We start from the raw sequence: 14,564 nt of genomic DNA, 5'->3' as shown, positions 1-14,564 counted from the left end.
TGCTACTATTGTGCAAGTATATATATGGCCAGTCCTGATCTCTCTTCTGGGGTGAAGCTCCAGATAGGCCTAAAGTACATCCACCAATTCCTCATGTGACCCTCAAACTCCTCACTCCCAGCAGTGAACTAACCTCCTGCTCAAGTTTGCTTCTTTTCCAGCATATCGATTTCAGTGTAGATTCTGTTTTCATTTGGTCTGGGAAATGTACTTTTATTTTATCTTTGGAATTTACTTTTTATGTATGTTTGCTGTTTCTGCTCATGATGTAATAATTGTCTATATTCATTAATTTGATAATTCAGAAGATACATCCTAAATGTGCACCTTCTGTGTGCCCAGGATTATACTTGACTCTAGAGCAGGGATTGCAAACCCTTTAGAGCTTTCAATGACAGCAAACATTCGGTGTGAGGTGCGTGCCATAGGCTCACCACCACTGCTTTAGAAGTATAGTGATGAAAATTAATTCCTTCCCTCTTGAGCCTGTATTCTAGAGGTATTTGTCAGATATTCTTGTATTTATTTGTAGGTAATAGTTTGCTAACCTGGATTATGAAGTTTATTTTATTTTATTTTATGTATTTAGCACAGGGTCTCACTATACAGATTGGACGCATAGTAATCCTCCTGTTTTCAGCCTCCCAAGCACTGGGGTTACAGGCGCTCACCACCATGGCCACTCTCAATCGCTCTCTCAGCCTCAGGGCCAGGGCCAGCACAGGACACCAGGGATTGAACCCTGGTCCCTGCATCTGCCTACGCAGGCTCTTTAGTCTGCTGAGCTATCTGGCTGGCCCTATGCAGTTTATTCTAGAAACTATAAACTTTTAAAAATAATACTTCATACAACTTGTGGATTTTACTGATATATGTTGTTCTGGACCACAAAATTTGATAAATCCATTGATATTCTTGACTAAGAAAAGACTTCTAGTCTGTGCAGACCAGGATATGTCTTCTGTAGGTGCTTTGTTTTGTTTTGTCTTTTTTGAGACAGGGTTTTGCTCTGCAGTTTAGATTGATATTAAGGAGGCCAGTATGGGTGTAAGAAATGAGTGAGGGCTACAGTGAGAGGAAATAAGGGCATGGAGGTGATCAGATGGAAGGACTGTGTGGGCTGCACAGTACGCTGAAGACCATTGAAAGGACTGGGACTTCTCTGTGCAAAATGAGGTGCCACGGGCAAGTTCTGCTAGCAGGGTGGCATGGTAGGATTCACTGGGGGAGGACGATCCCAATTGCTAGGTGTGGCAGCCATACAGTAGGACGGTCTGCAGATGTGGCATCCACTTAGGAAGCTGTTGTAGCTTTGGATCTGGCTTAACCCACAGGAGAGGAGGTTGTGACAAGTGGTTGGATTTTAGGTAGGTGCTCGCATTGTAGCTAGTAGAATTTTCTAATAAATTAGATATGGGGTGTGAGAGAACTAGAGGAATCTGTGGTGTCTCTAAGGATTTTGTTTTGTTTTTTATCAGAAGGGCTAAGAAGGTACAGTTGCCCTTATCTGTTAGGGGGTACAGGTCAGGGGCAGGTTAAGATAATTGAGCAGGAAAAATTGAGTTGGAGCTATCTGTTAGTCAAACAAGCACAGTTGTTATATAGATACATGACTCTGACCCTTGAGAGAGAAGTTTGGTCTAGATATGCAACTCTGGAACTCGCTGGTACTGTGTGTAAATACTATTTAAAATTTTTAAAAAATGGATGAGAAGTCTTAACAGTAAGCATAGATAGAAAATTAAAAAAAGGGGCAAATCCAAACTCTGAGCTGTAGCAACATTAAGTGTAAGTGAATAAGGAGAGGATGAGGAGCCAGCAAAGGAAACTGAGGAGAAAGTGCTTGGAGGAAAACAGGGAGGGCTGGCGAGATAGCTCAGCAGTCTAGAGTGTCTGCTTAGGCAAGCCTAGACAAGCACAGGGACTGTGGTTCAATCCTCAGCACCAAATGCTGCACCAGCCCCACCCCTGGGGTGGGGTGAGCCTGCCACAAAAAAGAGACAGACAGACAAACAGAGAGAAAAGAAAACAGGCAAATGTATTGGCTTAATGCCAAATGGGGGCCAGAGATACAGCTCAGCAGCACTGCACCTGTCTGGCAAGCACAAGGTCCTGGGTTCGATTGCTGGTACAAAAAAAAAAAAAAGCTAAGCAAGACAAGTGTTTCAAGCATGAAGTGGTTAACTGTCAAACACTGTAAATAAAATAAAAACAGCATTGGCTCAATTTATATCTAGGGAAGAGAGAACAGGAAGAGACTTCCTACCAATGCATCCATAGGTAACTATTTCTGTAAAAAAAAAAAAAAAAAAAAAAAAGTGGAGTTAAACAGAAGCAGTGGGCTCAAGGTTTGTTGATTTAGTAAGTGAGAAATGGCAGGTGTCATGTGCTTGTTAAAACAGTCCTGAAAAGGAAGTGGGAACGGATTGCTACAGGAGAGGAAGGGCACAGGCGTGGGAACACCACCCTTGAGGGGGGTAAATGAGTTGTACAGTGAGGGTATGATCCTTTGGTGAATTCAGGAGAAACAGGAGAAGGTTAGGGGACTGCACAGAGGCGAATAGAGGTTAGTGATGGAGGGAGCTTAGGCATAGAAGGTCTATTCTGATTGCTTCTGTTTCCCCTGAGTGAGAAAGGGAGTGGAGACCCTGGAAGAGAGAAAGAAAAATGTATAAATTGGGGAAGTTGGTTTTGCTGCTCAGCCAGGCCTTAAATCATGATTTATTTATTTATTTATTTATTTACTTTTCTAATTTTGGGAAGGGTCTACAGGGTGTTTAGGGTCTCACTACTGGATTGGACCCATAGTGATTCTCCTGTTTACAGCCTCCCAAGTGCTGGGATTACAGGTGCACACCACCACACCCCATCTCAATGACCGGCTCAGCGCGCCCCAGGGGTAAGGCCAACATGGCAGGCCCAGGGATTGAACCCCCATCCCCAGTGCCTGCTTGCAAGTGCTTTAATCAGCTGAGCTATTTGGCCGGCCCTTAAATCATGATTTAAAGGAAAGGTGATGAAGGGGTATAGTTCAGTGGCACGGCAGCTGCCTGGCAAATGCGAAGTCCTGGGTTCAATTCCTAGTTTCTTTCTTTCTTTTTTCTGTATTTAGGACAGGGTCTATAGGGTCTCACTACGTAGATTGGACTTGTAGTGATTCTACTGTTTTCCGCCTCCCAAGTGCTGGGTTACAGGCATGTGCCACCATGCCCAGTCTCAATCGCCCTCTCAGCGCACCCTGTGTGTGGCCAATTCCTAATTTTAAAAAAAGGTACAGTTGATGAACCTAATTGTATGGTTTTCTTTAGCCACTCTAGTTGCAGAGGTGTGGGGGGTGAGTGGTAGGTTGAATTTAATCTTGTTTTAGCACCCTGCTTCTTGTATATATACCACAAGCGATACATTGCTACCCTGTATTTTTAAAGTATACATGAAGGGTATGTTAGTGGAAGTTGTGGGGTTTTATGTGTATTTTTGGAACTCGCTCAAGTTGTATTATTTTATTTATGCTGCTGAATAATATTCTTTTATGAGTGTATTCTCTTAGTGAAGTAAATTTATTTATGTTTTCTCTGTCATAGTGGTTTTTTTCTCATGTTATTAATTTGTTACCATACTTTAAATATTCTAGACACTCACCCTTTGTAGTTGTATATTTTCTGAATTTCTTTTTCAAATCTTTCACCTGTTCCAAATCTTTTACTTTATTCCACAGTCTTTTTTTTTTCCATTATCAGATTTACATTTTAATATCATTAGGTTTTGTTAAGGTTTATATTTATTGAGTTTTTTTGAATTTTAATTGTGATAAAATTGCCACCATAACCGTTTTTAAGTACACAATTCAGTAGTATTAATGATACTCATATTGCTGTACAACAACTGTCTAGGACATATTCATCTTGCAAAACTGAAACTTAATGCCCATGGAATACAGTTCGTCTCCCCACCCCCAGCCCCAACAACCACCGTTCTACTTTCTGTGTATGAGTTTCACTATTTTAGATACTTCCTGTAAGTGCACTCACAGAGCATATACCTTTTTGCAACTAGCTTATTTCACTTAACATAGTATCTTTGAAGTTAATGTTGTAGCATGTGAAAGGATTTCCCTTTTTAAGCATAGATAATATATCATGATATATATGTGATACATATCAAGATATTTACCTGTGCATCATATATAGATATACAGATACACATGCCACATTTTGTTTGCTCATCCATTGACAGACATTTGGGTTGCTTCCACCTCTTGGCTACTGGAAATAATGCTGTGATAAGTATTGGTCCTACAGATACCTTTTTGAGGTCCTGCTTTGAGAATACACCTAGAAGTGAGATTGCTGTATCCCAGAAGTGAGGTGGTAAATCTATTTTTAAGTTTTTGAGGAATATTCGTGCTATTTTCCATAGCAGCTGCGCCATTTGATCTCCCACCAACAATGCACAGGATTCCAGGCATTCCATACCCAGCCAACACTTGTGCTTTTTTGTTGTCTTCTCACTGTGGCTGTCCTAATGGGTGTAAGTTGGTATCTCATTGTAATATGGTTTTAATCAGGGGCTTTTTGTTATTTTTTAAAAGTTCTTTAACCCCTTTTAAAATATATGATTCATAAATATTTTCTCTCATTCTGTAGGTTCATTTTTCTTTTTTTTTCTAATTCCTAGAAGTCTTTGAGTTTAATGTAGCACCACTTACTTTTTGTTTTGGCTTTTGTTGTTGTGCATTTGGTGTCATATCCAAGAAATCACTGCTACATCCAATGTCATGAAGCTTTCTCCCATGTTTTTTAGTTCCATACTTGTCAGTCTATGCTTAGTGCATAAAGTCAGGTGGGAATCTTGCTCTTCTGTATCAGTAACCCAATTCCCTTTTAATTGCTCACTTAAATGAATCCTGTCTCTGATTGGAAATACAACTTCTCTCATGTAGCCAAGCCATGCATGCTTATGAGTCTGTTTCTAGGCCATACATTGAATTCCATTTGTCTTTTTTTTTTCCTCTCCCTGTATCAAACCCAAAATTATCTTAAAGCTTCTAGCTTTACAGTAAGACTTGAATCAGGAAAGGTGATATCCTGTCCCCCTTTAGCCTTCTCCTACTGCCTTCTCCTTTTTCTTCACTTTCCTCCTTTATTTTGACTGTTTTCTTGTCTTGCTTTTTGTATCTGCACATGAATTGTGGAATCAGACTTATAAATTAATGTGGGGAAACCCATAGTCTTTAGATATTGAATTTTTAATAAATTTTCATAAATGAATATTCATATCTTTAGTTTCCCTTTATGTCCTCCAAAAATATTTTATGATATTTTTCTTGTAATTTTTATATATGTGTTATTAAATTTACTCTATTAGGGCTGGGGACATAGCTCAGTGGCACAGCACCTGCCTGCCAAGCACAGGGTTGTGAGTTTGATTCCTGCTACCCCAAAATTAACTAATTAATTAATTAGCTTTATTATAATTTTTGTTCCAGTTATGATTATTATCTTTAATTAGATATTTGTGTCTTGTTATCTAAACATGAGAACATTATTGATCTTATATCTGTCAGGAATTACATAATTCTTATATTAATTTACAGTCACTTGGATTTTTTATGTAAATAACTTTATTAAAAGAAAAATCAGGGCTGGAGAGATGGCTCAGTGGTCTAAAGCACCTACTTAGAACAAGCTTAGCAAAGCATCAGGGACCGCGGTTCGATCCCCCAGTACCACATGCCAGCCAGCCCCGCCCCCTGGTGGGCTGAGCTGGCCACACACACCTCTCTCTCTCTCTCTCTCTCTCTCTCTCTCTCTCTCTCTCTAATAAATAAAATTTAAAAAAAAAAAAAAGAAAGAAAAATCAGAGCCACCATTTCTAAGTAGTGATGGCTTTCTGTTCAATTCTCATACCTTTTTTTCTGAAGAATATGAGATTTTATTGCTTTGTTTACTAAGCTGTATATGCATAGGTATAGTTTTTTAACATTAAAGTACGTATGTTTTAGGCATGTACACTATTCACTCATCATTTTTGATAAATTATATTCTTAGTTCTTAGTAAGCTTTTTTATTTTTGCATGTTAGGCCATCTTCGAAGTTTTAGAACGTATTTTTTTATACATTGCTGGTTTTCATTTGCTAATATTTTAATTATCTAAGTTGATGTATAATTTTTTAATATTGTGTTTGTCAGATTCTGGTGACAAGGTTTAATAGCACCATAAAGTGCATTTGAAATACATAGTTACGTAGTTTATGTAGTACAGAGATGCTGTTCCTGTGAGGCTGAGGTGGACATAGTACTTCACTAGCCATTATGGCTGACGTTCCCATTCCTCTTTTTTCCTTTCTTTTCTTCTTGCATTTTCCTTTTCCAGATGTGCATAATATGTGTGCATGCTTGTTCCTGTGTGTATACGTTTCTCTCCGAGTCAATTTTGGATACTGTATTTTTATAGAATGTAGTTTTCCTAAGTTTTTGACATCACTTTGATCATAGAACTTTTTTATTTTATAAAATCTCTATGGTAACTCTAGTAATGTTTTCTTTTAAACTGTCACCATCAATTTGTGACTTCCCTTGTAAATAGTTTTATCAATTTTAATAATCTTTTGTAACTGTGTTTGAATGAATTTTCCATTTCTTTGACCAGTTCCTTTATTCCTTTTACCTTCTTTCATAACTTTCTAAACTTTGGAATTTGACACCTAGATCATCATTAGATGTTTAATATTTTTAAAATAAAACTATAAATTTCTAAAAACAGCTTTTAGCTGTATTCAACAAGTTCTTACTGATAATATTTTCTATTGTTATTTTAACATTGTATCATGAATTAGGTAGAATATGATTTAGGTGGATCATGAATTAGGTAGAATAAATAGTACATATATTTCATGTACTTTAAAACCAAACTTATTCACGAACATGACTTTTAACTTGAAATTTTAATTGTCTCATACTGAGAAGGAAATTGGCATAATCTCAAAATATGTGACTTGAAGCAGCCTAAATAAAATTTATATTTGCATTAGTTTTGAAAATAAAAATCTGGAAAAGTAATACCTTAGAACTCATCATTTTTTTATTCATAGTTTAAAGAGGTTTTTTTTTGTATTATAGCCAAGACTTGATTCAAGATAGGATATTTAAACAATTTCTTAAAGGTATCTTAGAAGATGACATCAAATGATAAGTAAATTTTATATTTTCACTATCCAATGATTTTTGCTTAATGTCTAAAATATAGCTATTGTGTGATAATGTATTTATTGTTTTAATTTTAAAAAATCTTTATTTCTTTGTTTGGTAGAGGGTCTTGCTACGCAGCTCCGACCCATAGTGATCCTGCTGTCTCAGCCTCCGCAGTGCTGGGATTACAGGGGTGCACTACCACGCCTGGTTTCAGTGGCTGGTTCACTGCTCCTGAGGTTCAAGGGCCAGCACGGCATGTAGCACCCGGGGATCGAACCTGAGTCCTTGTACTTGCCAGGCAGATGCTTCGACTGCTGATCTATCTCCCCAGTCCAGTAATGTGTTTATTAAAAACACTTAATTTTAAGAAGTTTAGAGGTTTTGAAAATTTATTTTTGAAGTATTTCTTTTTTAATAATTCAGTGAATGGATGAATGCTTCCTGATGCACATTTTTTTCTTCCTGATCACATCCAATACAGTGTTTAAAAATGACTCATTAGGGGCTGGGGAGATGGCTCAGTGGAATAAGCGCTTCCCTGGCAAGCGCAAGGGCCTGAGTTCAATCCCTCGATCTGCAAAAAAATAAATAAATAAATAAATAAATAAATAATAAAAATGACTCATTGCCTTTTGTACACAAACTGAACTCAAATCAATTTTATTTAGCTTTAGTCTTTTCAGTAGTTTCCACAGCATTAGCATTTAGTCATGATGGGAGAAAGCAGAGAAATAGTGACATGTGGTATATGACTTACGTCAGCTGTCCAATAGCTGTACTCTGCTAGCCAGCAAAAGGAAAATTTCTTGTACAAAGTGAATATTCAAATTATTTCTTTTAGTTTTTAGGGGCAATAATACTCTTTCAGAGTATACAGAATGTTACAAGGAAGGAAATGAATCATAAACCATACTACTTTTGTTTTTTATTTATAAGTGTATATATATTTCAATTAATAGTTTTAAGTTGTGGTGGTTAGAGTGTATTACAGTCATCTCTGCAGTGTTGTTTGCTATTGAGTCAGTAAAATGGGATTTCTACCACTTCTGTGACATTGATAAAATAGTATTCTTTGTGGTTAAAGATGGTAATAAAAAGAAATGGTATTTTCTTAAAATCTTGCTGATGGAAGAGGAATAAAATGTAAACTAAAAAGCTTTCTATAAGAAATATTCATTTTATAAAAATACTCCTGTGAAATATTTTAATGGTACCAGGATACCCTGGAAAGTTTCAGATACAGCCATATGAATGTATATTACTCAAGAGGAATCCTTTTTTTCTTGTTCAACATGTGTGTATAACCACTTAGATATTTATTCTTTGTTGCATTAGGATGAGTCAGTTGGTCATTTTAAAATCAGTTAACTTTTAAAAATTAACTTTTATGTCTAATATGTTAAATTAGCCCTCTTCAATTTTTAAAGTTCTGTGAAAGGAAACAACTATCTCTAAGTCTGGTTATTTTAAAGACAGGTTTGTTCATCATCACTTAAATATACCATTACCAGTGCCAAACCTATGCAAAATCATTAGAGAGAAAATTTTTCCTTTTTAAAAAAATTTTCCTGGTCTCCCTCAGCATTTGATCTTCCGCCTTCAATTTTTGCCAATGTTTTCTCAATCTTGCCTAATTGGAAATAAAATCACTGATACTAAAATATTGGACAATTCATGTTAACCTCTTGGGATGTATGCCTTCCTAAAAAAAAAGTTGGTTATAGAAAGCAATAACTGAAATAAGTATATGCCAAAAGACAAACAAGAAAATGAAGAAACATGAGTAAATGGGCTCATGAATGGATAGATGGGTGGATGGATGATGGTAGCGCTCCAGGCATGAGACATCATTCTGAGAAGACATTTACCCAGGACTCCCACTGTGTAGGTGATAGTTTGTCCTATCAGGCAGCTTCCTACCACTGCTTTGTATCTCAGCCAGTGACCTATATTACTAACTTTCTCCTTTGGACACTTGTCATACTAGCTTGAAATCAAATCCCCTTTTTGTTTGTTTGTTCAAGACTGAAAGAGCATATTCCTTTTGTGGAACTATTGAATACATGGCACCAGATATTGTCAGAGGGGGAGATTCAGGACATGACAAGGTATGTTCTAATTTTGGTACTTACTTGTATTATTTCCATACAACATATAATAAGAATTCCAGTTGATAATTAGGTTCAGTCTTCAACAGAGCCGTCTTTCTGATGTTGTCATACCTTTGTTTCTCCTTTATTTTATATGCCTAAACACATTTATGAGTTCTAGAGCTTTGGAGAAAAAAAAAGAATATAAAAGTTAAGACATTCTAGATTCCTTTTTTTAAGGTTTTATTGGTGAGAATTTTTGTTTTATAGAGTAGCACTCTAGTTGAGGTTTCAACCTCATAGTTAATTCTTCAGAAATGTTTTATTTCCATTAAAAGAGCCCATAGTTTAAGCAAAGCACCAACTATGACTTCAGTTTTTAAGAAGTCATTCTTTTTCAGTTGCATGGAACCTTGTTCTTTTAGTGTAGAAACTGAATCACTGCCATACAGAGGTGTCACCAAATGCATAAGCTGTGTGCATGGTTCCTGTCTGAGTCTTGATGAACGATTTTGGACAGTGCTTTATTCTCATTTTTATTTCTGGTAGAAGAACACACAGAAATATAATCATATGCACCATCTTCAGTTAATAGCTGCTCGCTAGTAGGCTGTTGAGAGATCTTTGGAAAGGGAATCACTCATTTTCATGTTCCTACTTGCTGCTTTTAACTTTATGGAGATACTGATGGCTTTGTTGGTTCTCTCTCCAACAGAAATACATTTAACAACTCTTAGAAGAAGAAAAAAAATCCTGTGTTTGAAACAGTCTATTTTCTTAAATTTCCAAAAAACTCTATTTTGGGGACCTCTCCACCCCCCTTTGTATGTGAAAAATGAAGGCTGTAGAAAAAGCTTTCTAAGTAATTATATTATACAATCTAGATCATTTTTCCTTATTGTATTAGAGAGTGAAAACTTCTTCAATGTTACCATTTTTCCATTATTAATAACTTTCTCCAAATAAGAAATTCTGGCTTTTTCTTTTGGTTCCTCATTTTCTCCTCTCTGTCATCCCCTTCTAGAAGATGATATATGCCATTCAGGTATCTGGCTGCGGAGAATCTTTGTTCTCCTTCCTGATGACCGTAGGCTTCTACGACTGCCTTTTAGGTCTGTTATGAGTGGAAGAGCCTGGCTTCACGCCAGCCGCGTTGCCTTCTGAGCACTCTGGCTCCCTGCAGTAGCGCCCCTAAGCAGGAATAGCAGTAGAGTGGACTTGTGGGTTTAGTTTGTTTCATAGTACCCTTTGAAGGTGTGTTGGAGAATTTAGTAGGAATTTATAACTGTTAAAATTTTACAATTATTTTATGAGACTTAATTGAGCCAGTAGTTTCTACATATCTAGGGTACAGGATCTAGCTAATTGGTGTTCTTTAACATGGGACACCTGATAGCTTTAGTTAATTAAATGAGGTGATGAATGCAAAGTACCTATCACAGTGTCTGGCATGAAGGAAGCATTTGGTAAATAACTTTCCTTCTCTTGCTTTGAATCTGCCAGACCTTAGTTTATATGTTCAGTGCTGTGTATTTTCTTTAAAATAGTTCTAGGTTCATACTTTTTTTTTTTTTTTGTGGAACCGGAGTTTGAACTCATACCCTTGCGCTTGCCAGGGAAGCGCTTATTCTACTGAACCATCTCCGCAGCCCCATAGGTTCATACTTTGAATTAACTCTGAATCTTTGGAAGCTAATAATTTAAATTTTTACTATCTAGTTAGTATTTCTCATTGGTATGAGTGCCTACATTTCAGTTACTGAAATTCTGTTTTGCCTGATTTTTCAATATATCAGAATTATTTAAGCCACTGATAATTCACGGTAGTCTCAGTTCAAACAACTGCATTAATAAGTGGATTTCCTTTTTTGTTTTTTTTTTTTTTATACCGAGATTCAAGCTTAGGACCTCACAGTTGCCAGGCAGGCACTCTGCCACTGAGCTACATCCTGGCCCTGGGTTTTCACCTTAAAGCACATTTTATTTTCTATTCATCAGTGAATATTTTCAGGGTTTTTTTTTGGGGGGGGGTTGTTTTGTTTTGTCTCTAAGCAAATTTGAGTTTGGAGATCATAAAAACAATAACCTTGGGTGAGATTTTAAATTTTTTAATTAAGAAATTGCATAAGAGTCTTTAGACCTGAATGTTTTAATAAAAATACTGATTGATACTTTTCCCCTTATCCTATATCCAAGTATTTTCACCAACTTAAATTAATAGAAATTTAAGCCAGGCATGGTGGCTCATGCCTGTGATCCTAGCACTCAGGAGGCCGAGGCAAGAAGGATTGCCACAAGTTCAAGGTCAGCGTGGGCTGCTTACTGAGTTCAAGGCCAGCCTGAACTACAAAGCAAGATCCTGTCTCAAAAAACAAACAAACAAAAATATTTCATGGTAAAAATGTTTGATTAACCATGGTAGAAAACTATAACTACTTTAGGACATGATTAAGACCCTGTTGGTGCTGAGGCTACCTGGGTATCATGTGCTAAATTAGTGTCTTGCACAGAAAGCTGTGTACAAAATCTACGTGTTAAAATGTTTTCTAAGTTAGCTTTATTTTATGTTTTTCTTATAAAATATATTCTAGTTGATAACACTACAGAATGAAATTATTGTTTTTTTATAGGCAGTTGACTGGTGGAGTTTAGGTGTCCTAATGTACGAGTTACTAACTGGAGCATCTCCTTTCACTGTTGATGGAGAAAAAAATTCCCAAGCTGAGATATCTAGGTAAGACTTCATTTGAAAAAAAATGTATTGTTTTCTCAATGGAACTGATCCCATTTCTACAATTAGGCTAAAGAAAAAAAAAAAAAATTTAACAGGAATGCACGTGATACTGTTTTTTGGTTTTTGGATTTTTTAATATGTATTTTATGACAGGTTTTATAGGTTCTCACTACACAGATTGGACTTGTAATGATCCTTCTGTTTTCAGCCTCCCAAGTGCTGGGATTACAGGTGTACAAGCCAACACGCCCAGTGCCCATTCTCAGTCACTGACTCAGCGTGCCTGCAGGACGGGGCCAGCTCTGCACACTGGGAATCAAGCCTGGTCCCTGCGCCTAAGTAGGTGCTTTAGTCCGCTGAGCTATTGGGCTGGGCCCCACATGATATTGTTTAACTTGTAAATTTTTGTTTATATTCATACAGATGTAGATTCATAACTTCTCTTCCTTTGTGTTTTATGCACTGAATCAGATTTCAGCTTTCACAGGGATCGTGTCGTAATTCTTACGTGCTCCTTAGCACTTAGCATATTGTCTCATACCTATTACTAGGTGCATCATTTATTGAGAAGTTAATGAGTACTTCAGACTCACTGCATAATAATACAATTTCTTTGTGACTTTCATATGAAGAAATAGTAATGATATTTGCAGTTCATAAATGTAGGCTCTATAAACAAATACCACAAAATCACCCTCTTGTAGGTTCTCATTGCAGTGTTGTGTTATTCATTCAAGGCAAATATGACATTTATAATGTCACATTTTTTGTTTATAATCATTTGATTACTGGCTGTCTGACCCTCAGATTGTAAGTTCTACAAGAGCAAGGGGCATACCTGCCCTATAATAATAGGCTTTCATCTTTAGTACTGACTCAGTAGAATTCTATAAATACCTGTGGAATGAAAGGAGCTATTGGATGGATGGACAGATGGATGGAGAGATAAATGGAATGATGAGCAGCATTATACTAACTACTAGTTATGTTCTTGTCCCATTTTTACCTGGATTCTATAACATCAAGAACAGATTTGAAAAAAAAAGATTTGACATTAAAAATTGAGATTATACTTCTAATAAAGATGGAATAACAGGGCCCATCTAATCATCCTGCCAAAATTTTAACAATGGGCAAAATATATGGAATGAAAGTTTGAAAACATTGGTCATCTGGCAATAAAGAACAGAGATCCCAAACCGGGCATGGTGACTCACACTTTTCGTAATCCTAACACTCTGGAGGCTGAGGCAGGAGAATCACAGTGAGTTGGAGGCCAGCCTGGCTATAAAGTGAGTTCAAGGCCCGCTGAACTGCATAGTAAGGCCCTGTCTCAGACCAAAGCAAAAAAAGGAAGAGTGATCTCTGAGAGACCAAAAGTGAATGAGGTGAGCCCTGTGATTGCCCAAGCTGTCTTTCTTCAGAGTTCCCAAGCTTCAAGAAAGGTAAGAACAGCCCCAAAGAGATGGGGTAAGTAAATAAAATAAAATAAATAAATAAATAAAAAACAGGAGGATCACTACAAGTCTGAGCTACGTGGTGAGACCCTGTAGACCCTGTCCTAAATACAGAAAAAAAAATTTAAATATTTCTGCGCTTTGAGCTATAATGAGAATGATAAAATTTTAACCATTTGTATAGGAAAAAAAGGTAAAGCAAAATTTCATAACAATAGTTCATACATGACATGTTATTTTTAAAGGAGTTGTTCAGGGTACAAAATATCAGTATTAAACATTTCTCCAATTGATATTATTACAAACTTTCTTTTTTAATGACCTAAGAGATACTAATAGTATGACTGACTTGCATTTTTTCCCTTTTCGTTACTGTCCTTTTCCCTTTCACCCATCCTTGGTCCTTTTTCCTTTTAAACAATTTCTTTCCATTTCACAATGTTTATTGTGCCTTTTAGGCTTCTATTTACTCTTTCAGTTTCTCACATGAGGGAGACAATATGTTTACATGTGTGAGTCATTACTAATGAGTATGGCCTCGAGTTGCTGCCATTTACCTATAAAAATCTCAAGTTTATCTTTCTTTGTGGGTAATTAGTGCTTCATTGTATAAAAATACTATATCTTTTTGATCCATTCCTCATTTGTTGGGTATCTGGGTTGTCTCCAAGATTTAGCTATTATAAATTGTGCAGCTATAAATATGATGCACATATATCGCTATGGTACGATGTTTTTAATTCTTCTGTGAAGATACCCAGAGAGAGAATAGCTGGACCGAATGGGACCTCCAATCCTAGTTTTGAGGAGTCTCCATACTGATTTCCACAATGGTTGTACCAGTCTACACTCCCACCAACAATGGAGGTTTCTTTTTTCTCCAGAGCCCCTCTAGCATTTGTTATTGGTTAATTTCTTCATAGTAGCCATTCTTTCTGGGGGGTGATAAAGTTTTAGTGTTGTTATAATTTGCATCTCTCAAATGACCAGTGATGTGGAACATTTTTTTTCATATATTAATTTGCCATTTGTATTTCTTCATCTAAGAAGTATGTATTCATATCAGATTCCTATTGTTTGATTGGGTCTTTG

The 14,564-nt window shown here is 36.6% G+C and overlaps 1 protein-coding gene across 1 annotated transcript in view; it reads left to right on the top strand.

The window, feature by feature from the left end:
- The window catches only part of Rps6ka5 (ribosomal protein S6 kinase A5), a 198,081-nt gene that overhangs the window by 128,799 nt on the left and 54,718 nt on the right, over positions 1-14,564 (top strand). The window contains exons 6-7 of the mRNA XM_004635134.2: positions 9,216-9,299; positions 11,912-12,015. Coding sequence (XP_004635191.1) covers positions 9,216-9,299; positions 11,912-12,015 — 188 coding nt within the window. The remainder of the gene's footprint in view (positions 1-9,215; positions 9,300-11,911; positions 12,016-14,564) is intronic.

Source organism: Octodon degus, unplaced genomic scaffold, assembly GCF_000260255.1.
Source record: "Octodon degus isolate 3935 unplaced genomic scaffold, OctDeg1.0 scaffold00070, whole genome shotgun sequence".
In the NCBI taxonomy this organism is placed as follows: Eukaryota; Metazoa; Chordata; class Mammalia; order Rodentia; family Octodontidae; genus Octodon; species Octodon degus.
Note: the sequence above shows the minus strand (reverse complement) of the source record. Positions and strands in the feature narration are given on the sequence as shown.